This window comes from Podarcis raffonei, chromosome 4, assembly GCF_027172205.1.
Source record: "Podarcis raffonei isolate rPodRaf1 chromosome 4, rPodRaf1.pri, whole genome shotgun sequence".
In the NCBI taxonomy this organism is placed as follows: Eukaryota; Metazoa; Chordata; class Lepidosauria; order Squamata; family Lacertidae; genus Podarcis; species Podarcis raffonei.
In genome coordinates this window covers 2,897,513-2,922,734 of record NC_070605.1, presented here as the reverse complement: position 1 = coordinate 2,922,734, position 25,222 = coordinate 2,897,513, and the positions used below count along the sequence as shown (strand labels likewise).

The 25,222-nt window shown below is 44.8% G+C and overlaps 2 protein-coding genes and 2 pseudogenes across 2 annotated transcripts; 3 read left to right on the top strand and 1 right to left on the bottom strand.

Moving 5' to 3' along the window:
* Window positions 1-25,222, bottom strand: part of LOC128412277 (zinc finger protein 420-like) — a 309,743-nt pseudogene that overhangs the window by 74,035 nt on the left and 210,486 nt on the right.
* LOC128412188 (zinc finger protein 850-like) overlaps window positions 1-25,222 on the top strand; it is a 322,162-nt pseudogene that overhangs the window by 249,939 nt on the left and 47,001 nt on the right.
* Window positions 12,011-12,958, top strand: LOC128412120 (olfactory receptor 52K1-like). The gene has a single exon (XM_053384975.1). The coding sequence runs from the start codon at window positions 12,011-12,013 to the stop codon at window positions 12,956-12,958; it is 948 nt and encodes a 315-aa protein (XP_053240950.1).
* LOC128412276 (olfactory receptor 52D1-like) lies at window positions 16,967-17,929 on the top strand. The gene has a single exon (XM_053385185.1). The coding sequence runs from the start codon at window positions 16,967-16,969 to the stop codon at window positions 17,927-17,929; it is 963 nt and encodes a 320-aa protein (XP_053241160.1).

Sequence of the window (25,222 nt, the reverse complement as noted above, 5' to 3'; positions counted from 1 at the left end):
TTCCAACTCTACAGTTCTATGATTCTGTGGCATGGAGCCTGCCCTGGTCACCAGTAAAGGACCATCTCGCTCATCAATTCATTTGGCCTTTGACTTATGGTGAAACTTTCCATTGTTATTATTTTGCCCCTTCAGGATTTTTTTGTGTGTTTTGTGAGCAAACACTAAATGACGGCGTCATTCTAATGAAACTCTAAGCATGACTATGCCCACAGTTACCGTATTTTTCGCTCCATAGGGCGCACAGGACCATAGGGCGCACCTAGTTTTTAGGGAGGGGGGAATAAAGAAAAAAAATTATTCCCCCCCCAGCCCCAAAGAGCAAAGAAGCCAAGACAGCCAGCAGGATCCATCCACTTTAGCCACATGCAACCTCTCCAGCAGGGAGAGGCTGCGCGCGGCTTTGGCAGAAGCCAAGACAGCCAGCAGGATGGATCCCGCTGGCTGTCTTGGCTTCGTTTTTAGCCGCAGGGCTGGGGCCGGGGAAGCCCGAGCTTCCCCTGACCCCAGCCCCCAGAACAGGTCTGGGAGCTGCCTGAAGCCCGGGGAGCGCAGCGGGAGTTGGCGCTGCACTCCCCGGGCTTCAGGCTGCAGGCTGCTATCCGCAAGCCTTCAGAGCCTGGCGCGAACTCCCACCGCGCTCTGAAGGCTTGCAGATAGCTGCCTGAAGCCCAGGGAGTGAGAGGGGGCGGTGCGCACTGACCCCTCTCGCTCTCCAGGCTTCAGCGAAAGCCTGCATTCACTCCATAGGACGCAAACACATTTCCCCTTCATTTTTGGAGGGGAAAAGTGTGTCCTATAGAGTGAAAAATATGGTATTTTGGATTAACGAGCTGCACTGCAGTAAAGCAGCATGGCCTGTGATTACAGCACATTGAGAGAGGTGGTGTGTCAGCCGCCAGATCCCAACTCTGCTCTCTCCCCTCAGGGAATCATTAGCTCTGATTCCTGCATTCCAAAGACTTCCGGTCAGCGCCAGCGACTAATGGCGGGTTCCCTCTGAGCTCCGGAGGGAACTGGCTCTGTGAGGTCTGGGTCTGGCCGCTGCGGCGAAGCGGAGACCCGAAGAAATCACAGGCGGTGAAGCCTGTGAGCACGGAGACTCGGCGGGCTCCATTTGTGCCCCCCGACTGCAAAGGAGCCTTTTAAAAGGCTTCCGAACGGAACGGGGGTGAGCGGCGCGGAGCTGAGAGTCGTCTACCCTCTTTGCGGAGTGAAGCCGCAAGCCATGGTCGGAGAGCGCTGATTCCTTTCTGGACAATTAGGACTTAAAGCAACTACCCGTGAGTAGGAGCAAGAAATTAAAATTGAAGAAAATTTGAGCTAATTAGGTACCGAAACGGGAAAGGTATAAACAGGAAGTCTGCCTTTCCCGGCTTGTAAATAGAGCAAAGCAAAGAGATTGTAAAGCTGTAACTTTGAAAGACGTCTTTTAAAGATTCCAAATCCATCACCAAAAAAAAAAGCATTCCCCTCCTGTTTGCAGGGGTGGAGGGGAGAATTTTGAGCATTATTTACCTGCAAGGATAGAGAGAAGTAAAGCTATATCTGCTGCCTCTAAAACCTGGGAACGGACTGCCTTTGACAGCTGTCAACGTGTTAAGAGTAAAGAATACTGATACTCTGTGAAAGGATACAATTGCTTTCTGAACGGATTTGGACCAAAAAGTAACTTTTAACTGAAACTGTGGCTTTTTAAGGGATAAAGGGGACCTATAAGGATTATAGTTGTTCTAAAAGTTGCAACTGAAGTTGGAAGTGTGTCCCCCTAGAGGAGATTATGTTGTAGCAAGTATTAAGCCACCAAGCAACTTAGCCTGGAAAATTCCTTTTCAAAACAAAGTTACTAGGCGTGAGACTGACCTTGGACTGTGTATGGAAGTGCTATGGCAGATGAGAAAGGGAAGATAGAGCCGACACAGGAAAAAATTCTCAGGTCTGGTAGACAATACAAAACTGACATTGCTCAGCAGAGAAGGGCTTCAACATCCGGAGCAGCAGGCACAGTGGGAGCTGCTGCTTTGCAAGTAAAGTTAAAGGCTATGTCATCACAAGACCTACTGGCTCAGGCACTTAGTAAAATTAATGCATCTCTGGAAAACTTAGCTAAACAGGTTGCAGAGACAAATAAACAGGTTGCAGAGACAAATAAACAAGTAGCTGAGGCCTCAGTAAAAATTGATTTGAACACCACAAGTATAAATGAACTGGGAAAGAAAGTGAACTCTAATACACAGTCTATTGAAAAATTATTGGAGGAATCGGCCTCGACTCGGAAGTTAGCTGAGGAAGCTAAGGAGATTGCAACTGCTGCTCAGGAGAAGATACCACCGGTATATAAGAAACTTGAGGATCATGATTTGACATTGTCTATGATTGAATTACAAGGGAAAGAGAGGAATTTAAGACTCAGAGCAGTACCGGAAAGTGAGAAAGACAACCTGGTAGACTTCCTTACAAAGGAATTTACAGACTTTTGGCAACAGGACCTGGGGAAGGAAGAATTTAAGATAGTGAGCGCATTTAGGATTGGTAGAAGACAAAGAAAGAACAGAGCAAGAGACTGTTTGATTACCTTAAGAACAAAGGAAGAAAGAGACAAAATCTTAAATTTGCAATATCAAAGAACTCTGGAAATTGAAGATTCATTTGTGGAGATCTTCTTCTTCTTTTTTTTAATAAAATTTTTATTGATTTTCCGACATATATTATAAGACATTACAAATAACAATACAAAAACAAACAAACATATAAACATGTATAATTTCATAACCTTTTTTCCTTATACCCAATTTCGACGACTTCCCCATGCCTCCCTTTTCTGCATCCCTGTTTTAAACTTTTCCAGCAACCCCTGATCTAAATTACTTCTAATTCCCTTTCTTTCACCTTTTTCTCTTACCCAATCATTTATCGCTGCAAATCTGCTTTACCTTACCCATGACATTTTAACACTCAATAATTTTACAACAGTTCTTAAGATAAAATTTGAATTTCTTCCAATCTTCTTCCACCGTCTCTTTCCCTTGGTCACGGATTCTGCTCGTCATCTCAGCCAGTCCCATATAGTCAATCACCTTCGTCTGCCACTCTTCCAGCGTGGGTAGTTCTTGTGTCTTCCAATACTTTGCTAGAAGAACTCTTGCTGCTGTTGTAGCATACATAAAAAACGTCCTATCTTTCTTTGACACCAATTGGCCTACCATGCCCAGGAGAAAAGCCTCTGGTTTCTTATGAAAGGTACACTTAAGCACCTTCTTAATTTCATTATAGATCATTTCCCAGAAGACCTTAATCCTTGGGCACGTCCACCAAAGGTGGTAGAAAGTACCTTCAGTTTCATTACATTTCCAGCATTTATTATTGGGCAGATGATAGATTTTTGCAAGCTTGACTGGGGTCATGTACCACCTATAAATCATTTTCATAATATTCTCTCTTAAGGCATTACATGCCGTAAACTTTATACCGGTGGTCCATAACTGTTCCCAGTCAGCGAACATAATGTCATGACCAATATCTTGTGCCCATTTAATCATAGCTGATTTAACCGTTTCATCCTGTGTGTTCCATTTCAGCAGCAAGTTGTACATTCTTGACAAGTTTTTGGTATTGGGTTCTAACAATTCTGTTTCTAATTTTGATCTTTCCACCTGGAAGCCAATTTTCCTGTCCTGTTTGAATACTTCATTTATCTGGTAATAGTGAAGCCAATCTCTTACTTTAGACTTCAATTTCTCGTAACTCTGTAGTTTCACCTTTCCCCCCTCTTGTTCTATAATTTCCCAATATTTTGGCCATTTAGATTCCATATTAAGTTTTTTCACTTCCTTAGCTTCCATTGGTGACAACCACCTGGGGGTTTTATTTTCCAACAAGTCTTTATACCGAATCCAGACATTATATAATGCTTTCCTAACAATATGACTCTTGAAACCTTTATGAGTCTTTACCTTGTCATACCATATATATGCATGCCAACCAAACCTGTTATTGAACCCTTCCAAGTCCAAAATGTCTGTGTTCTCAAGAAGTAGCCAGTCTTTCAGCCAGCAAAAAGCCGCTGATTCATAATACAGTTTTAAGTCCGGCAGGGCAAACCCCCCTCTTTCTTTTGCATCAGTTAATATCTTAAATTTTATTCTGGGCTTTTTGCCCTGCCAGACAAATCTAGATATATCTTTCTGCCACCTCTTGAAACAGTCCATTTTGTCCACAACATTTGTGGAGATCTTCAAGGACATACCCAAACTTATTTTGGATGTAAGGGCCCACTACAGAGATCTTGTGGGTTTACTGAGAAGAAACAGAATTCTTTTTAGATGGGAATTTCCCCAAGGTCTATCTTTCAAATACAAAGGAAGGAAAATAAGGATAAGGACAGTGAATGATAAAGACAAATTTTTGAATGATCACGAGGAGGACTTACAGAAGGAAGTGGAAGCTGGAGAGGAACCAACTGCATCAGGAAAAGGAATTGTGGACATAGCAAATTTATCATTTGGATTTGTTGAACCAGGGAAAGATACACCACCGACAGAAGAAGAACAACAACTTGGTGCAGTTGGAGGGAAGAACAAGTAACTCACTATGGCTCTGCAACTTCTAAGTTGGAATTGTAATGGACTTAACTCCCCTCGAAAGAGAAAAAGTGTCTTTCATATATTAAGAAAAGAACAACTGGACTTGATTTGTTTACAGGAAACACATGTAATGAGGCTACACAGGAAAATACTTGTTAATAAGAGATTGGGACAAGAATTTATTTCGTCTGACAAGGTCAAAAAGAGAGGAGTGGTGATATATGCAAAGGAGAAACTCTCACCGAAACAAATTTTTAAAGATGAACAAGGAAGATATTTGGCTATTGAAATTCAATTTCAAGGAGAGAAATTTCTGATTGTAGGGGTGTATGCACCGAACGAGGGGAAATCTGAATTTTTTAAGAAGTTGCATGAGGTTATTCTGGACTATATGGACTATAATATAATCTTGATGGGGGACATGAATGGAGTTGTATCTACAAATATGGACAAGGCACAAAAACAGGTAGTCATCAAAGATGGTAGATTACCAAAGACTTTTTTTGAATTGACTGACAATATGGACTTGATCGACATCTGGAGAACTAAGAACCCCCTGGGGAGAGAGGGAACTTTCTTCTCTGAAGCTAATATGACATGGACTAGAATTGACCAAATCTGGATTACTAGAGGAATGGCACCAAAGATAAAAAAGTGGAAATCTTCCCTAAAACTTGCTCAGACCATAATGCTGTAAAGATGGAGATGAAGCAAATAACACCCGGTTCCTTTAGATGGAGGATGAATGACACTCTATTTAGAGATGAAGAAGTATACAAAAAGGCCCCAAAAACTTTGAGAGATTATTTTGAAATAAATATGACTACTAATGTGGAAAAAAGAGTAATTTGGGATGCAAGTAAAGCTGTGATGAGAGGGTTCCTGATTCAACAGAATGCAATAAAGAAGAGAAGCTGAAATGAGAAAAAGGATAAAATTTTGGAAAAAATAAAAAAGGAGCGAAAAAACTGAGAGTAAAGCCAAAGTCACAGGAGATCTTGAAAGAAATAAAGTTATTTCAAGTACAATACATGGAATTGATGAATCAGGAAATAGAATGGAAAATTAAACAAATGAGACGGAAGACATTTGAATCAGCGAATAAATGTGGGAAACTATTAGCTTGGCAACTGAAAAAAAGACAGAAATTAAACACTATTACAAATTTAGAAGTAGAAGGAAAAGATATACATAACCCAATTGAGATTAGAAACTGTTTCCAGATGTATTTTAAACAATTATATGCACAAGGGCCACAGAACGAAATGGACATAGACCGACTTTTGAAGATAAATGGATTACAAAAAAGTAAATTAATGTTGAATTGCAAAATATCTGACCAGGAGATAGAAGGTGCCATTCAAAATATGCAAGTAGGCAAGTCTCCAGGACCGGATGGGTTGACTTCCAATTACTACAGATCTTTGAAAGAGTGGCTATTACAACCATTGAAGGAAGTCTGCAATGAAATTTTGGAAGGGAAAAGGGCACCAGAAAGAGGCTTATATTACACTAATACCAAAAACAGAGACTGAAAAGACTCAGCTTAGGAACTACCGTCCCATATCCTTATTAAATGTGGCTTACAAAATCTTTGCTGATATTTTGGCTAAGAGACTGAAAAAAGTATTGATTGAAGAGATTCATAAGGACCAAGCGGGCTTTCTTCCGGGAAGACATCTTTCTGATAACCTGAGGAATATAATTGACATTTTGGAAAAGCTAGAAGTGAACATAAACACTAAAGCAGTTTTGATATTTGTGGATGCGGAGAAAGCCTTTGACAATATTTCTTGGAGTTTTATGAAAAAGAACCTACAGGGTATGGGGGTAGGCCATGGTTTTGAGAATGGTATAGGTGCAATATATTCTGAACAAAAGGCCAAATTAATTGTAAATAATGTGGTTACGGAACAATTTAAGATAGAAAAAGGGACACGACAGGGATGCCCAATTTCCCCTTTGCTTTTTATATCGGTCCTGGAGGTCTTGCTGAATATGATCAGAAGGGACCAGATGGTTAAAGGTATACAGGTTGGAGCTAAACAGTATAAATTGAGAGCATTTGCAGATGACCTAGTTTTGACACTACAGGAGCCAGAATCTAGTACTAAAAGAGTTCTAGAATTAATTCAAGAATTTGGTCAGGTTGCAGGTTTTAAATTGAACAAGTTAAAAACTAAGGTTCTTGAGAAAAACTTAACACCGATTGAAAGAGAGAAGTTCCAGAATGAAACAGGACTGACTGTGGTTAAGAAAGTGAAATACCTGGGGATTAATATGACAGCTAAAAATGGGAATTTGTTTAAAGATAATTATGAAAAATGTTGGGCTGAAGTGAAAAAAGATTTAGAAATTTGGTCAAATTTGAAGCTTTCCTTGTTGGGTCGAATTGCAGCTATAAAGATGAATGTATTGCCTAGAATGTTGTTTTTGTTTCAAACACTGCAAATTTTGGACAAAGTGGACTGTTTCAAGAAGTGGCAGAAAGACATTTCTAAATTTGTCTGGCAGGGCAAGAAGCCTAGAATAAAATTTAAGATATTAACTGATGTAAAGGAAAGAGGTGGATTTGCCCTGCCAGACTTCAAACTCTATTATGAATCAGCAGCATTCTGCTGGTTGAAAGACTGGCTGCTTCTTGAGAATACAGACATTTTGGATCTAGAAGGCTTTAACAACGTTTTTGGGTGGCATGCATATTTGTGGTATGACAAGGTTAAAGCACATAAAGCTTTTAAAAACCATATTGTCAGGAAAGCATTGTTTAATGTTTGGATTAGATATAAGGATCTATTGGAAATAAAACCCCAAAGTGGTTGTCACCAATGGAGGCTAAGGCTCAGAAAAAACTTAACATGGAGGCCAAATGGCCAAAATATTGGGAAATTTTGGAGCAAGAAGGGGACAGACTGAAATTGCAGAGTTTTGAGAAATTAAAAGATAAAGTGCGAGATTGGCTTCATTATTATCAGATAATGGAGGCTTACAATTTGGATAAGAAAGTTGGTTTCCAGGTGGAAAAATCTAAATTGGAAACAGAATTGTTAGAACCCAAAACTAAGACTTTGTAAAAAATGTATAATTTGCTGTTGAAATGGAATACTCAGGATGAGACGGTTAAATCTGTAATGATTAAATGGGCACAAGATGTTGGACATAATATTATGTTTGCTGACTGGGAACAGTTGTGGACCACTGGGATTAAATTTACGGCATGCAATGCCTTAAGAGAGAATATTATGAAAATGATGTATAGGTGGTACATGACCCCAGTCAAGCTTGCAAAAATCTATCATTTGCCCGATAATAAATGTTGGAAATGTAAAGAAAATGAAGGTACATTCTTTCACCTTTGGTGGACGTGCCCTAGGATTAAGGCTTTCTGGGAAATGATATATAATGAGTTGAAAAAGGTATTTAAATATACCTTCTTGAAGAAACCAGAGGCCTTTCTCCTGGGCATGGTCGGCCAATTGGTGTCAAAGAAGGATAGAATGCTTTTTATGTATGCCACAACAGCAGCAAGAATACTTATCGCAAAGTATTGGAACACGCAAGATCTACCCACTCTGGAAGAATGGCAGATGAAACTGATTGACTATATGGGATTGGCAGAAATGACTGGCAGAATCCGTGACCAGGGAGAAGAGTCGGCAGAAGAAGATTGGAAAAAATTTAAGGACTACTTACAGAAATATTGTAAAATTAAGGAATGTTGAATGATGCTGGATTGAAATTGAGTGGTTTCTAGCTGTAATGGTATAAAGGAATACGAAAAAATGGTTCTTTATAAGTAAAAGTTTAAGGTTATAATAACTTAAGATGTTGGATAGAAAATAAGGTGTTTTTATAAGCTGTAATGCTTTGAGTTAAGGATTTGCTGAACAAATAATTTGAATTGGAATACAAGAAGGGGAGGTATGAGGAGGTCAGAGAAATATGTTATTGAAAATTAAGTATTATGAACTATATGTCTTTTTAATTTTTTGTTTGTTTTTTGTTTGCATAAAAATTTGAAAATTTTAATAAATATCTTTTTAGAAAACAAAAAACAAAGGTTGGACCAAGTGGCAATTTGGGCCCCCTTCCAATTTTACAACTTAGTGATTCTTCTAGCAAACAAGGGGTCCAAAGTGGTGTTCTTTTGAGCCTTGCAGGCAGCAGTTCCCCCTCAATCGTTCCTCAAAGATGCCCTCTTGGTGGTGGCTGAAGTTGACTATCTGAGCAGAAGTCACTTCTCGTCGCCATCGGCACAGGGCCCTCTGCGGCCAATTCCTTTGAGATGCTTCATGACTGCGACTTCTCAACAAATCCTCCATTGAGCTCCGTCTGCCCCTTTACCAGCATAAAAATAATAATAACAAGAATACTGCTTCTAATAGTGATTTACATTAAAAGCACATTAAAAGCAGCTGCCCCCCAAAATGGGCTGCCATTCCCAGCACCTTTAACAAACGACAGCTTCCAGCACTCTTTTTATCAGTGTGTGTGTTTAAAATGTTTTGTGTGACGGACTGCTAGATTCTCCATTGACAGAACAACACATTCCACCTCACGCAGGTAGGGCTTGTCCGGGTTGCTCCCAGGCAGAGGTTTCTAGGTAGAAGCCAAGTGAGCTTCATAGAACCCCTTGCACCTTACCCACCCAGAATCACCAAGGGATGTCTCACCTGTGCTCCACTTCCCACTGATGCAGCACCTGAGGGACTCTGAGGTCACTAAAAATCCCTGGCCATTATCTCGACCTAGCCATTTAAAAGTCTATAAAATGAAGGCACTGAATCCACCCACTTCGCAGATGTTCCTGTGCACATTTGAGCTATGAATCCAAGCCATTTCTAGACCCAGGACTGCAACAACTTTGGAGGACTCCAAGCTCCTCACCAGCAGAAAAGATGTTAAAAGCTGATCTACCGTGGCAGGTCTGTGTCGGTAAACCGTTTCTGATTAATTACTCACAGGGTGGGTTGCAAAAAGTCTGGTATCTGCTCTGCAACTGAAGAGGGAATACAAGGGTGTTGCTAGCAAAATAATGGAAAGGTCCATCTGTGCCTTCTCTGCCAGAGGAGGGGAGAATTGTTTGCACATTGGGGCTGGGCTGGGCTGGGTGGAGGGGCTTCAAAGCACAAATGTGTGGACAAGAGGATAGCTAATATGGGGACCTGTAGCAGTTGTGCAAACATTCTCATAATAATAATAATAATAATAATAATAATAATAATAATAATAATAATAATTAATAATAATTTATTATTTATACCCTGCCCATCTGGCTGGTTTCCCCAGCCACTCCAGATGGCTTGCAGCAAAATATTAAAATATAATAATTCATCAAATATTTAAAGCTTCCCTAAACAGGGCTGCCTTCAGATGTCTTCTAAAAGTCTGGTAGTTGTTTATTTCTTTGACATCTGAAGGGAGGGCGTTCCACAGGGCGGGTGCCACCAATAAGAAGGCCCTCTGCCTGGTTTCCTGTAACTTGGCTTCTTGCAGCGAGGGAACCGCCAGAAGGCCCTCGGAGCTGGACCTCAGCATCCAGCCAGAACAATGGGGGTGGAGACGCTCCTTCAGGTATACTGGGCCGAGGCCGTTTAGGACTTTAAAGGTCAGCACCAACACTTTGAATTGTGTTCAGAAACGTACTAGGAACCAATGAAGGTCTTTCAGGACCAGTGTTATGTGTGGTCTTGGCAACCACTCCTATGGGATCCTAGGGACAGTGAAGAGGGAAAATCTATTGCCTTCATGCCTTGTTTCTGGGCTTCATGGGAGATACTGGCTTCCCAGCCTAGAAAGCAAAAGAAAATCTGGAGAACAGCTGGGGGGAGGGGGGGAAACTAAGGTGGTCTATGCATGATCTGAGACTGACAGTTCATGGAGCAAAGCTGTCATAGAATCATGGAACTGTAGAGTTGGGAGGGATCCCAAGGGTCAGCTAGTTCAACTTCCTGCCATGCAGGAATCTCAGCTAAACCTTCCATGACAGATGCCCACCCATCCACTGCCTAACAGCTCTTACTGTCAGAAAGTTATTTCTGCTTTTTAGTCGGAATCTCCTTTCCTGTAACGTGAAGCCATTGGTTCAAGTCCTACTGTCCTTGAGCCATTGGCTTGAGTTCTAGTTTCAAATGTGTGTGATTCCTGCATTACAGTGGTTGGAATAGATGGTGCTTGGGGTCCCTTCAAACTCTACATTTCTATGATTCTATGAAACTACAGTTTTCAATGGAACATTTTCCACTTTGGAGCAGTACTGTACTATGTGGAAAGAGGTGAGTTTATGGGGCAGGTTGGTGGTGATAATAGTGGTCATAGAGAAGAACTATGTGCAGAGGAGGGTGACCCAGATATTCTTGGGTCTGGAAACCAAGCCTTATGCGGAATGGTTGAAGGAGTCAGCTATGTTTAGAGGAAGAGAGGAGACTGAGAAGTAATAGGATAGTCATCTCCTGATATCTGGAGGGCTATCTCCTGGAAGATGGAGTGAGCTTGTTCTCTCCTGCTCCAGAGAGTAGGGCCTGAACCAACGGATTCAGATAACAAGGACTGAGATTCTGATGAAGGATTAGGAACAACCTACTGGTAGTAAGAGCCATTCTACCCAACAGACACCAATAATAATAGAAATTATAATAGTAATCGTAATAAGGTCACATTGTGCTGGGACCTGCCAGAACAACTGCAGAGGCTGGATCTCTGCCCACAAGCTGCTGGGCTATCTGACCCCATAGACTGAGATCCATGCTGGGATGTGGCACCTCCCAGCCCCTAGGACACTTGCAAGGCAGTCTTTGTCACGGGGCTGAACAACAGTGTGTGACGGCGTCACCTCTTATCAATCACCTTCCTTTTACTCCCCCCTTACGTTGAGGGGAGTTGCTAGTTTATAGCCATTTTTGTAAAGCTGAGTTGTAGCCCACTGGGAAGGCCTATGGCCACAGCATCGTGCTGCAACACTTCCTTTGCCTGGGGAAGGTCCAAGGTGGCAGATACAGGTAAGGCTGGGGAAAACCCCTGTAGCCAATACTGAACCAGATGGTTCCATAGCCTTTCAATCAGCATACTGAGGCAACTTCCTGTATTCATATGGACAAATGCAAGAAGGATGAGTCTGTTTGTTGGTCATCATGGATGAAAGGAACCGATTGAGGTAATATATCTCTGAATTCCAGATGGAAGCATCAAACAGCGGGAGGAGGGGGGGGATGCAGAGTGCTTGACTAGTTGGACCCTTGCCTGATCTATCAAAGCAGTGGCTAGTGTTCTTATCTTCTCCCCTTTTTTTGCCAACAGAATTTGTGTCTCTGATGTCATAAGGATCTCCCCAGTTGTAGCATCGCAGAGTTATAGCTCAGAAAGAGCTTATGGTCCCATCTGGTATGCCTTGCCTGTGAAAGGAAAGTCTATTTGATGCAGATATCGACATGAACACGACTCCCAACCACACCTTCTCTGACCCCTCAGTGTTCTTCCTGTCTGGTATTCCTGGACTGGAAAGCTGCCACGGTTGGATCTCCATACTTTTCTGCTCTGTCTTCACCACCTCCCTGCTGGGCAACAGCACCCTGCTGTACGTGATCAAGACTGATGAGAGCCTCCACAAACCCATGTTCTTCTTCCTCTCCATGCTGGCCTCCATTGACCTGACCTTGTCCCTCACTACCATGCCCAAAACACTGAGCATCTTCTGGTTCAGGGCCAGGGAAATAAGTCTGACCGCCTGCCTTGTTCAGATGTTTCTCCTCCACACCTTTTCCATCATGGAGTCTGCTGTGCTCTTGGCCATGGCCTTTGATCGCTACGTGGCCATCTGCCACCCTCTGAGGTACACCACCATCCTCACCAATTCCTTGGTAGCCAAAATTGGGCTGGGGGCTTTGGTGCGGGCTGCGGTCCTGATGCTCCCATTGCCCTTCCTGCTTAGGAGATTGCCCTATTGCCGCTCCCACGTCATCGCCCACTGCTACTGTGAGCACATGGCGCTGGTGAGATTGGCATGTGCCCACACTCGGTTCAATAACATCTACGGGATCATAGTTGCTCTCTTTGTTGTAGTACTTGATTTGACCTTTATTGGTCTTTCTTACACCAAGATCCTACAAACTGTCCTCAGTCTGGCTTCAAAGGAAGAGCAGCTCAAAGCCTTCAGCACTTGCATCTCTCACCTGTGTGCCATTTTGGTTTTCTACACTCCTGTGGTCCTCTCCTCAGTCATCCATAGGTTTGGTCACCATGTTGCTCCCTACATACACATCCTGCTGGCCAACTTCTACCTCCTCTTCCCACCCATGATGAACCCCATCATCTATGGGGTGAAGACCAAACAGATACGGGACAGAGCTCTCCTCCTCTTCCACCGGAAAAGCTTTTGAAGGGCAATCTGGCATGGGAAGCCACGCCAAGGTGCCTGTTCACAACGATTATCATACCCCATGGGTGGTTCTGTTCTTCACGGTTACAAACTTGGTTGGATGCTCAACAGCTTTAAAGGAGGATTATACAAATCCCACTTGGTGGAAATCACAGAAGGAGAGAGTGTCCATGTGAGGGGAGGGGAAATAAATGGAGCCATTTCTTAGGGAGTTTTGGGGTAGTTGGGGTAGTTGAGTGATGGTTTACAGAAGAGTAGGAGGGAAAGAGGGAGATAGAGAATTGGTTCTGCCTTGTGTGTAACATCCACTCAACTTTTCCCGCCCCAATCTGGCCACAGTGATCCATGCGGCGGTCAGCTCCAGGCTTGGCTCCTGTAATTCGCTCTATGTGGGGCTGCCCTTGAAATTGTCCCAGAAACTCCAGCAGGTGTGGAATGCTGCAGCGAGGCTCCTCCCAGGATCCCTGCCATGGGAGCATATTCACCCAGTGCTTTACCAGTTGCACTGGCTCCCGGTGGAATATAGGGTCAGGTTTAAGGTGCTGGTTTTGACCTTTAAAGCCTTTTGTAGCTTAGGGCCCTCATATTTACGGGACCGCCTCTCCTGGTATGCCCCACAGAGGACCTTATGTCCATGAATAATCATAGTTTAGAGGTCCCAGGCCCTAAAGAAGTCAGATTATCCTCCACCAGGGCTAGGGCCTTCTCAGTGATGGCTCTGACCTGGTGGAATGCTCTTTCCCATGAAACTAGGGCCCTTCAGGATTTAACCTCCTCCCGTCGGGCCTAAGACAGACCTATTCCGCCTGGCTTTCAATCTGAATTTAGCCTGATCTTTTATTCCCTTTCCTTCCCTCCCCTTTTTATGAAGATTACCCGCTCTGGGATCCCACAGCTAATTCTCCCCTGGCCTCCTCACTGGCCCAAATAGGACTAATTTAGCCAGCTAGCCCTGGTGATCATCTAATGTTTATTGGATGGATTTTCCCATAAATTGATTTTTGAACTTGTTATTCACGCTTTTATACTGTATTTTATGCTGTTTTTAATTGTATCACAATTAAGTGTTTAAAATTTGTTGTTAGCCACCCTGAGCCCAGTTTTCTGAACTGGGAAGGGTGGGGTATAAATAAAAAATTATTATTATTATTATTATTATTATTATTATTATTATTATTATTATTATTTATTATTATTAAGGAAAATATCTGCAGCTAGAGAAAGGTGTATCTGAGCTTACACAGTAAAACTGTGTTGAGTGTCTTGGGAGAGTCTTCAGAGAGGAGTTGACTGGAGGGCTGAGTTTGAGCAACAGAAGTAGAAGCTGGGAGGATAATGTCTCCTTGGGTCTCATTCCAGTCAGGAAGGGAGAGATCTAGTCTGGAAACCTATAACCTATTACCTAAAGTGTAATAAATGAAGAAAGTTAATCAAGCTGTGCTTGATTAGAAGCCTGTAACATCCATGAGATTTAGTATATTATTAATAAGTTAACTGCTTCCTGAAAGAATATTACCTCCTGATACATCCTTTGCTTTATCCATTTCATTCTGTTAAATAAATCTTTCCTATTTGTTCAACTTCTACCTGATTTTCCAAGTACCAAAGTTTTCCCTCATACAATATCCAGCAGAGCTAACTTGTGCTGGTTAAAAAAACATATTGATAGGAGACATAGGGAGTCGGGGGTTCACCATGCCTCATGTCTCTGAACTCCCCCGAGATCTCCTCTGGAGTATCTGCAGGGAAGACGAGTCATTTGCCAGTGGCCTTGAACTATAGCTCACAAGATTCTCTCTCTCTCTCTCTCTCTCTCTCTCTCTCTCTCTCTCTCTCTCTCTCTGTGTGTGTGTGTGTGTGTGTGTGTTGGTGTGTGTGGTGTGTATGCAGCCTTGGTGATTTTCAGCAAGAATCTCCCTGGACAGAACACATTCCATCCCAGCTGCGTGAAGCTGGCCTGGCCTGCTCCCTAGCAACCATCTCTAGGCAATAGCCAAGTGGGCTTCATAGAACCCCTTGCACCTTACGCACCCAGAATCACCAAGGGATGTCTCACCTGTGCTCCATCTCCCACAGATGCAGCACCTGAGGGACTCTGAAGTCACTAAAAATCCCCTGCCATTATCTCGACCTAGCTGTTCCAAAGCCTATAAAATGAAGGCACTGAATCCGCCCACCTCGCAGATGTGCCTGGGCTGGGCACAGGTGAGCTATGGATCCAAGCTGTTTCTGGAGCAAGGACTTCAAGGACCCTGGAGAGATCCATGCACCTCGCCAGCTGATACAGACATAAAAAACTGATTTAAAGTAAGAGGTGTGGGTCCGTGTACCATTTCTGATTAATCACCTACTGCATGTGTTGCAAAAAAGGCTTGTATCTGCTCTGCAGTCAAAAAGGGAATGCAAGTGTGTTGCTAACAAAACCATGGAAGAAGAAGAGGAGGAGGTGGAGGAGGAGAAGTGTTTGGATTGATATCCCGCTTTATCACTACCCTAAGGAGTCTCAAAGCGGCTATCATTTTCCTTTCCCTTCCTCCCCCACAACAAACAGTTTGTGAGGTGAGTGAGGCTGAGAGATTTCAAAGAAGTGTGACTGGCCCAAGGTCACCCAGCAGCTGCAGGTGGAGGAGCGGGGAAGCGAACCCGGTTCCCCAGATTACGAGTCTACCACTCTTAACCACCACACCACGCTGGCTCTCCAGCAGCACTTTCTCCGCTAGAGGATGGTAGAATGGTCTGCACGGAGTGGCCATTGGGGGCCCACGTCTGGGCTGAGGGTCTTGAACATAGACTCGTTGATAACATTAGTCAGTGCAGACAATTGTGAGCTGGTCTCACTCAGTAAAGGATAGCTGCTTATAGCTGTTCTGCTTTTAGGCTTCCCATTGGGACATCTGGCAAAGCAGGATGCTGGACCAGGTGAACTTTCTGCCTGATCAAGCTACAGGGCTCTTCTTGTGTTTTTAATGCTGGGTGCATATGGGGGAGGGAGATGGGTGCCTTGTGCTGGAACAGTTGACTAGAACCCAGAAGAGAGTCACTCCATGTGTCAATGTCTTCTGAAAGCACTTATGCTCCCTGACCCTAACCCTGAATTTATCTGCAGTTGTGACATGGCCTGGATCCATCCTCATGTTTAGGGAAACTTTTAATGTTTAATAGGTAATTGTATTTTAGTGTTCTGTTGGAAGCCGCCCAGAATGGCTGGGGAAACCCAGCCAGATGGGCGGGGTATAAATAAATTATTATTATTATTATTATTATTATTATTATTATTATTATTATGCTATCCTTTCTTTTCATGCAGGTGCTTTACTCCAGAATTGGACTCCTGAGGATGTTGTTCTGGCACTAGTTGTTCTCTTCTTGAACTTCCTTTTTCCCTTTCAAAGATATAAATTAAGTCAAAAAGATATTTTTTAAAATTATCACCCCCAAAGACCAGTCAGAAGAGCTGAAGAATGGGGGTAAACAAAAGCAACTTTTCCAAAAAGGGGGCTTCTTGATGAGTAATTGATGGGGGGATCCTAGGAGAATCTATAGAGCACCCCTGAATTGTCTGATTCCACAATTTAAACCAAGCAGCAAAAGCCCACCTCTCTCAAGCCTCCTCATTGAGAAGCATCAAATTCATTTTCTGTCTGCTCGCTTTTTGATGGAGCATATAAAGAGAACCGACCTTAGAAGAACAGAGACCATTCGTAGCAGCAAGAAAGACCCTGAGGTCAGTAGTCTCCCACTGGGCAATGTCTCTGGAAGCCAGTATATGCAAATACACGAAAATCTAGAGGAAGCCACCTTTTACGATTTTACAAGGAGCAGTCTGAACACATCCATGTAAAGTCAGGAGCACCTGTGTCACAAAGGGAGAAATTCAGACAGATAAGCCGCAGGGTCAGGTCTTTGCTCAATTTAACACGAACAATCTCACTGCAATGGGGGAGCTTTAATCAAAGGAAGTGGCTCTACTCTCTCTGCATACTGTATATGCAATTCACTAGTATCTGTCATGCCAGACATTGGCAACATTAGCAGCCATGCCCCTTCCTCCTCCTCCTCCTTCTTTCTCCTGGGTCTCCCAGGTCTGGAGGACATACAGGTTTGGATCTCCATCCCCTTCTGCTTCATCTATGCCATGGCTGTCCTTGGCAATGCCACCCTGCTCTGGATCATCAAGACTGATTCCAGCCTCCACAAGCCCATGTACCTCTTCCTCTCCATGCTGGCTTTGACAGATATAGCCATGCCCACCTGCATCGTTCCCAAGATGCTGGGCATCTTCTGGGCTGGCACCCAAGAGATCACCTTTGCTGGCTGCCTGGTGCAGATGTTCATGATCCATGCCCTCTGTGCGGTGGAGTCTGGGACCCTCACTGCCATGGCTTATGACCGCTACGTGGCCATCTGCTCCCCACTCAGCTACACAACATTACTGACGACAAACACTGTGGCAAAGTTTGGTGCTGTTATCGGGGTCCGGGCCTTCATCATTGTCTTGCCCTTTCCTTTCCTGGTGAAGAGACTGCCGTTCTGCCACTCCCACCTTATATCCCATTCCTACTGTGAACATATGGCAGTAGTGAAGCTCGCATGTGGGGACACCACACCCAACAACCTCTATGGGTTGATACTATCCCTTGTCATTGTCGGTGCTGACCTTGGCTTTATCTTCGTCTCCTATGGACTAATCCTACATGCTGTTTTCCAGCTGCCCTCGCTGGAGGCCAGGCACAAGGCCCTGGGTACCTGTGGGGCCCACGTGGGGGTCATCATCATCCTCTACACACCAGGCCTCTTTTCTTTCCTCACCCACCGCTTTGGACACAACATCCCTCACCACGTCCACATCTTCCTGGCAAACATCTATCTCATGGTTCCAGCCATGCTCAACCCCATCGTTTATGGCGCCAAGACCAAGGAGATCCGTGAGCGGGTGCTGAGTGCACTGGGGCTAAGGAAGAGCGCCTCCTAGACTCCCAAGGGGGAACTGCAACAAGAGCAGGAGAGGAGCAGGAGGGCAGGGATGAGCTGCCAGGGGCTTTGAAGAACTTTATCCCCATGGTGTCTTCTCAAGTTGTCAGGGGAGGTGTCAGAATTCATCCATTGCTTTTTGGCACAGCATGTTTAAGTGAGGGGGTTTGTGTGTGTGTGTGGGGGGTGTATTTACTTGTCAGTGATGATATGTAACAATATTGTCTCATGGTCTTACCAATATTTTTTGTAATGCTTTGTAATGCTTTTGTAACTGCTTTGTCCTGGGTGAGGCATGGGACTTTTGTCTGGGGAGCTGACCAGTTAACATGGAGGGTTTGTCTGGTATCAGGTTTGTTACAGGAATTCTAAGGTCTCAAATATAGAATAAATCTTGATAATTGGACAAGGTTGAAGCAGGAGTCAGCCAATAAAGGAATGACCAAGGATTTGAGGGGAAATTGCCCTTTATTTGGTTGCAACCAGTCTCCAGTCTTAAGGCAGACGGAAGCGTCAAGCTATGCTTAGCTCAGGCTTTTATAGAAGAGTTTGGATTTGATACCCCGCTTTATCACTACCTGAAGGATTCTCAATGCGGCTAACATTCTCCTTCCCCCCCCCCACAACAAACACTCTGTGAGGTGAGTGGGGCTGAGAGACTTCAGAGAAGTGTGACTAGCCCAAGGTCACCCAGCAGCTGCATGTGGAGGAGTGGAGACGCGAACCCGGTTCACCAGATTACGAGTCCACCATTCTTAACCACTACACCACACTGGCTCTCACCACACTTATACATTTCAGAGGACCAGCCCACATGATACATGAGCAATTAAATTCGAACACTCTGGCATACCGTATTTTAACTCCATAAGACGCATCTGACCATAAGACGCACCTAGTTTTTAGAGGAGGAAAAGAGGGGGAAAATATTCTGAATCAAATGTTGTACTAAACTATTTAATAAACTACCGGTATATCAGAGTGAGAGTGAGAGGGACAGGAGCTTTATGTTTCTTTAGCATGCGTGCTCAAGGAGCGATGAGTGGGGAGGCAGCACGCCCCCGGACGGACCTGACACAGGAACCCCAGCAGCCTCCTCTCGTGTAAGCGGCTCCTCTCTGGCTCTGCTGCTTCAAAGCGAGCCACGGAGGAGGGAAGGAAGGGGAGCCATGGATCCTCCTCTCGCAACTGCAGCGGGATCCCGCCGCCGTCCATAGGCATTCACTCCATAAGACACACAGACATTTCCCCTTACTTTTTAGGAGGAAAAAGGTGCGTCTTTGTGCCATTCCCGGGGGGTCCGCACGCTTCCTCTGGGCGGCTCTGCTTTTCCCCCAGGGACCTCCAATTTCAGCAGCACGTAAATACAGCGGAACAGAAGCAGGGTCGCCGTGTGTGCGTAATAAATCAGGCTGAACGCAGGCTGTCTCCTTATCTTACTTTTAAGTCTTTATTCCCTTAGCAAAACACAACAGTTATAAATCTCCTGGTGACAATGCACTCATGGTCGCTGCTCTCTGGCAACAGAGCAAACACACACTGACTGAGACACAGAAAACACTCCCCTCAGTATTCTAAACCACGCCTCAGAATGTGAGACGTCACTCAGAACTTCTTAACCCTGTAAGTTCTGAGCCTCTCTCCACACCCCCTCTCGAATCACGTTCTGAGAGGAGTTGTGAACACACATTTATAGACTTCTGAGTGTTCAACACTTTCCCCCCTGCCTTCCGCCCCTTCCTGGCATCGTTGTTCGGCACCTGTTGAACCTCCTCACGAATCTCAGGTTCGCACTGTGCGAAACCAACCCACGCATTTGTGACCTGAAACCTCTCAGGTGGAATTCCCTTTGTAGCCCGAGATGACCGCCTGGGCACAAACTGGGGTGCTCCTTCTGACCCACTGGGGCCAGCATGTGCGTCTTTCTCATCAGAAGACTCCCCCTCTGACTTGACACGTCTGTGAGCTTTCTCCATGATGCAGACAGGAGATGAGGGCTCACTCTTGGACACTCTTTTAACAACCTGTGGAGACGCCCTACTCTGTTCAGGGACCTGGTCTCCACCAGCAGGTTCAGGCTCTGGCTCTCCCTCCTCCTCAGAGTCAGACAGACAATCTGAGTGAACGTCAGGGCTCGCTTTGCGCCTTGCCCAACCATCCTGCTCATAGAACTCAGCCTGTTTACTGACCAGAAGCTTGGTCTGATCACCTTCTGGATATGCGAATCTCCATCCCTTTGTCGCAGGTTCATACCCACAGAAGATCATTTCCTGGTACCTTGGGCCACCCTCCTGCTGCTGAAACTTTGGTACAGGCACCATAGCTCTGCTACCGAAAGCACGAAAGAAATGCACAAGCGGCCTCTTTCGATGAAGCAAGAAATACGAGGTGTCACCTACCACTGCATTGTAGCACCTGTTCATCGTGAAATTGGCTGTCTTTACCGCCTCCCCCAAAAAACTTTGAGGCAAACCAGAGTCATACAGTAGAATCTCTGATGCTTGAACCAGAGCTTTACTCCTAAGCTCTGCCACGCCACTCTCCTGAGGAGAAGTCACCTTGTGACGTATCCCTCTCTGGCGAAAGAAACTCTTTAGAGCAGACCCAGTGACCTCTGAACCTCGGTCACACTTGAACCCCTGCACCTTGGTGGAGAACCTTAGTTCCACCTCAGCAATCCAATCTTTGATCAGTTGTGTTGCCTCCTCCTTAGTTCTCAGCGTGTACGCCCATGAGTTCTGCGTAAAATCATCTGTCAGCACCATCAGAACCTTGGCCTTGCCCAGACTTGGCTGTGGCATACCAAAAAGGTCTGCATGTACAAGCTCAAAAGGCTTTGTGGTTACTCTCTCCACCCTGGGATAATTAAATCCCTTGTTCCTGGCTTTTCTGCAAGCTCTGCAATTCAAAGGTTGACCACATTCGCGTATCCGGCACCCTTTGGTGCACTCTGATAACATCTGAATGTCTTCACAGGAACCATGTGACATTCTCTTGTGCCACACGCAAGCACACGACACATGAGTGTGATCAGTGGCTTTCCCAGCATTCCCCTCACCCTCCAGAGGTGTTTCCAGAACAAAGAGGTTGTTCTGATTTTTCTCAATACGTGCTAGCTGCCTCCCCCCTCTGGAAATTGTACAAACATTATTCTCAAAACACACCACAAATCCCTCCTGTAAAAGGCATGGTACAGATAAAAGACAATGTTTTATCTCAGGCACGACGTAGACCTTCAGCTCCGCCTGTAAGAAAGAGACAAACAAGTTTGCAACATGAGTCACACGTCTCTGTGAACTGTCAGCAAAGCACAGCGTTTTCCCAGCTGAAACAGCTCTGCAGTTCCTTATCTCGACACCAGATGTCTCTGTTACCAGATGAGCATTCGAGGCAGAGTCCACAACCCAATGCAGCACTCTCTCCTCACTGAAGTTGTCCTTCTTTGTTGCCTTAGCAACGGACTTCCTGCTGCCCCCGACCTTGCAGGTGGTGTTCTCCAACACTGCCATTGAAGCAGTCAGCTGATAAGCTTTCCCACGCCTGCCTCCTCTGCAGGACTGGTTGCCATGGAAACCCGGCTGGTTCCCATGGGAAGCAACCTTGGACACATCCTGCCCTGTCTCCCTTGCTCTCTGTGGGCAGCTGTGACACAGATGGTCCGGGGAATTACAGACAAAGCAACGCCGAGTGGAAAACTTTGCAAGCTTGCCTTTGGTCTTCTCTGCCCCCCCAACCTTTCCAGCAGCGCTCCTTGAGGCTTTTCTGCTTTTGGGGACGTGGCTTTTGGCTTCTGCTGTGGTTTCTCTGCAAACCCCCTCCAGCTCCTGCCAAACAGCCTGGGCACTCTCAAGACCCTTGGAATGGCCTGCACCCCCACTCTCAGGTGCAAAATTCCCAGTGGAACAAATTGCCACTGCGTCTCTCCTCTCTTCTCTCAGCTGCTCTCCAGCATACAGCTCATGTGTTGAGGCATTGCAATAGCTTCCCAACACAGTCCCAGCCCCCTCTGGGCTTTCTGGGCGTCCCTCAGCCCCTCCTGGGCTTGGTGCTTCCTCAGAGCAATTCTCAGCCCCCTCTGGCCTGGCTCCCACTGCTTTCTTCAGTGCCTGCCACTCGACCCAGGGCTTCTTCCCGTCCACCTTATCAAAAGGGACTGACGATTCCTGGCTGTCTGCCATCTTCTCCCGGGGCCCAGCCTACTTACGTACAGTAGTAGCACTTCCCGGTCCAGCAGATCAGATCTTCCAGTGAGCTCCCTTCTGGGCACAGCTCCAACTGGTTCCAGCTTCTCCACACGCACGAACGTTGCTTATCTCTGCTTCAAAGCGTTTGCTGATGACCCATAACCTGTGCCATTCCTGGGGGGTCCGCATGCTTCCTCTGGGCGGCTCTGCTTTTCCCCCAGGGACCTCCGATTTCAGCAGCACGTAAATACAGCGGAACAGAAGCAGGGTCGCCGTGTGTGCGTAATAAATCAGGCTGAACGCAGGCTGTCTCCTTATCTTACTTTTAAGTCTTTATTCCCTTAGCAAAACACAACAGTTATAAATCTCCTGGTGACAATGCACTCATGGTCGCTGCTCTCTGGCAACGGAGCAAACACACACTGACTGAGACACAGAAAACACTCCCCTCAGTATTCTAAACCACGCCTCAGAATGTGAGACGTCACTCAGAACTTCTTAACCCTGTAAGTTCTGAGCCTCTCTCCACAGTCTTATAGAGCGAAAAATATGGCAATTCATGACACAGGATGAGCCAGATGAGCAACAGGTCAAGAAGGTCGTTACAGCATGCAATTATGCAGTGCCGGTTTCTTACACGGCTTCCCATTCTTCCCTTAGATCTCTGGGCCAAAGATAACAATTGGCAAGCTTCCTGGTAACCTTACACTTAACAGGCGAGGATCTCTAGCTTACGCCTATCAGGTAAGGATTTCAATCACTGTCACATTTCAGGAGGCCTTTCATCTATATTTCCCTTGCTAAGATTCATGCATGTTTAGCCTGCAAGTCTTCCCATTGGAGCAATTTTACAATTTATAAACTTCCTTTGCTGCACTGTGATGTTTGCTTTGATCCATCCTTGTTAGCATGAGAGTTTTCATGATAATTGTCCAGCTCCTATCTGCTGGTCTGTTCACAGTGACCTTGAAAGTGTTTCTGCTCTTCCTATATGCACGGCACGAGGGACTGGATATGACAGGAAACTAGAATTCCCCTTTGCAGCAGCCTTCTATTTAAACAAGCTCCTTTTGGGGTGCCGTTTGAAGTCAAGTCTTTTAAATGATTTTAATTGTCTTTTTAAAAAAAATATTTTCCAGCTTGTGCTGTTTGTATTCACAAAGCTCCTTTAGAATTAACAGGCTTCCCTGTGAGGATTTCTCAGCTCCTGAGGAGTATCTGGAGTTTGTCTATAGCACTGATGGGCTGTAATGAGCTGTAACTTAGCGAAACTTCAAAAAGAATTTTCTAGCCATTTGAACTCTTGTTCAGCATAGGAAAGAGAGAAAACTTTTTGCATGCAAGCATTTCAGTGTTGGTGTTTTTAAGCTACCGTTCTCATTTCTCTAAGCAAACTTCTTTTTTAAAAAATAAATAAATTTTATTTAAAGTTTTTGTGACAGAAAAAGAAGTAAAAACTGGGGGGGGGGGACTTACAACCACAGTCATTCAACATAATTCCAATTACAAACACAATCATTCTACTTTTATATCACATTCTTAATAATTTTCCAAATACCACCCTCTACTTCCCTCCCCCCACGCCCGACTTGGAATCATAGAATCATAGAATCATAGAGTTGGAAGAGACCACAAGGGCCATCGAGTCCAACCCCCTGCCAAGCAGGAAACACCATCAGAGCACTCCTGACATATGGTTGTCAAGCCTTTGCTTAAAGACCTCCAAAGAAGGAGACTCCACCACACTCCTTGGCAGCAAATTCCACTGTCAAACAGCTCTTACTGTCAGGAAGTTCTTCCTAATGTTTAGGTGGAATCTTCTTTCTTGTAGTTTGGATCCATTGCTCCGTGTCCGCTTCTCTGGAGCAGCAGAAAACAACCTTTCTCCCTCCTCTATATGACATCCTTTTATATATTTGAACATGGCTATCATATCACCCCTTAACCTCCTCTTCTCCAGGCTAAACATGCCCAGCTCCCTTAGCCGTTCCTCATAAGGCATCGTTTCCAGGCCTTTGACCATTTTGGTTGCCCTCCTCTGGACACGTTCCAGTTTGTCAGTGTCCTTCTTGAACTGTGGTGCCCAGAACTGGACACAGTACTCCAGGTGAGGTCTGACCAGAGCAGAATACAGTGGCACTATTACTTCCCTTGATCTAGATGCTATACTCCTATTGATGCAGCCCAGAATTGCATTGGCTTTTTTAGCTGCCGCGTCACACTGTTGGCTCATGTCAAGTTTGTGGTCAACCAAGACTCCTAGATCCTTTTCACATGTAGTGCTCTCAAGCCAGGTGTCACCCATCTTGTATTTGTGCCTCTCATTTTTTTTGCCCAAGTGCAATACTTTACATTTCTCCCTGTTAAAATTCATCTTGTTTGTTTTGGCCCAGTTCTCTAATCTGTCAAGGTCGTTTTGAAATGTGATCCTGTCCTCTGGGGTGTTAGCCACCCCTCCCAGTTTGGTGTCATCTGCAAATTTGATCAGGATGCCCTTGAGTCCATCATCCAAGTCGTTGATAAAGATGTTGAATAAGACCGGGCCCAAGACAGAACCCTGTCTGTAATTCTTCTGTTGCTGTGTGGTCATTTGACTGGCCTGACTACTTGCTACACCACCACCCATCTGGCTGGGTTTATTTATTTATAGTAATTTCTTTGTGTGCACACAGACAAGCATTATTGTCTCATATTAAAAATTGGGAGAGGGTCTCTTTTTACAGCCCTCCAGTGTACACTAGCGGCCAAAATTGTGGAAACTTCCGGACAAAATGTACGGGGGGGGGGAGTATTTGATCCCCTGCTAAATTTGCCCGTTTGCCCTCTGACCTACCATTAAAATTATGGACTGGTCATTTCTTCGTCAGAGGGCGAACGGGCAAATTTAGGAGGGGATCAAATACTTTCCCCCCTCAGTGTATTTCCGAGGTTTGATGGCTCATGACACCACTTTGTTTTGGAGTAATACCAGTGCTTCTTTTCTGTGGGGACGCAGGGGGACGCATACCCATAAACATTTTGTGAATTTAATAGGAGAAGAAATTCACTGTATTTATTTTCCCAGATTTGAACTGTATTTATTTTTCCCCGGTGGTGATTTTCTTGAGTCA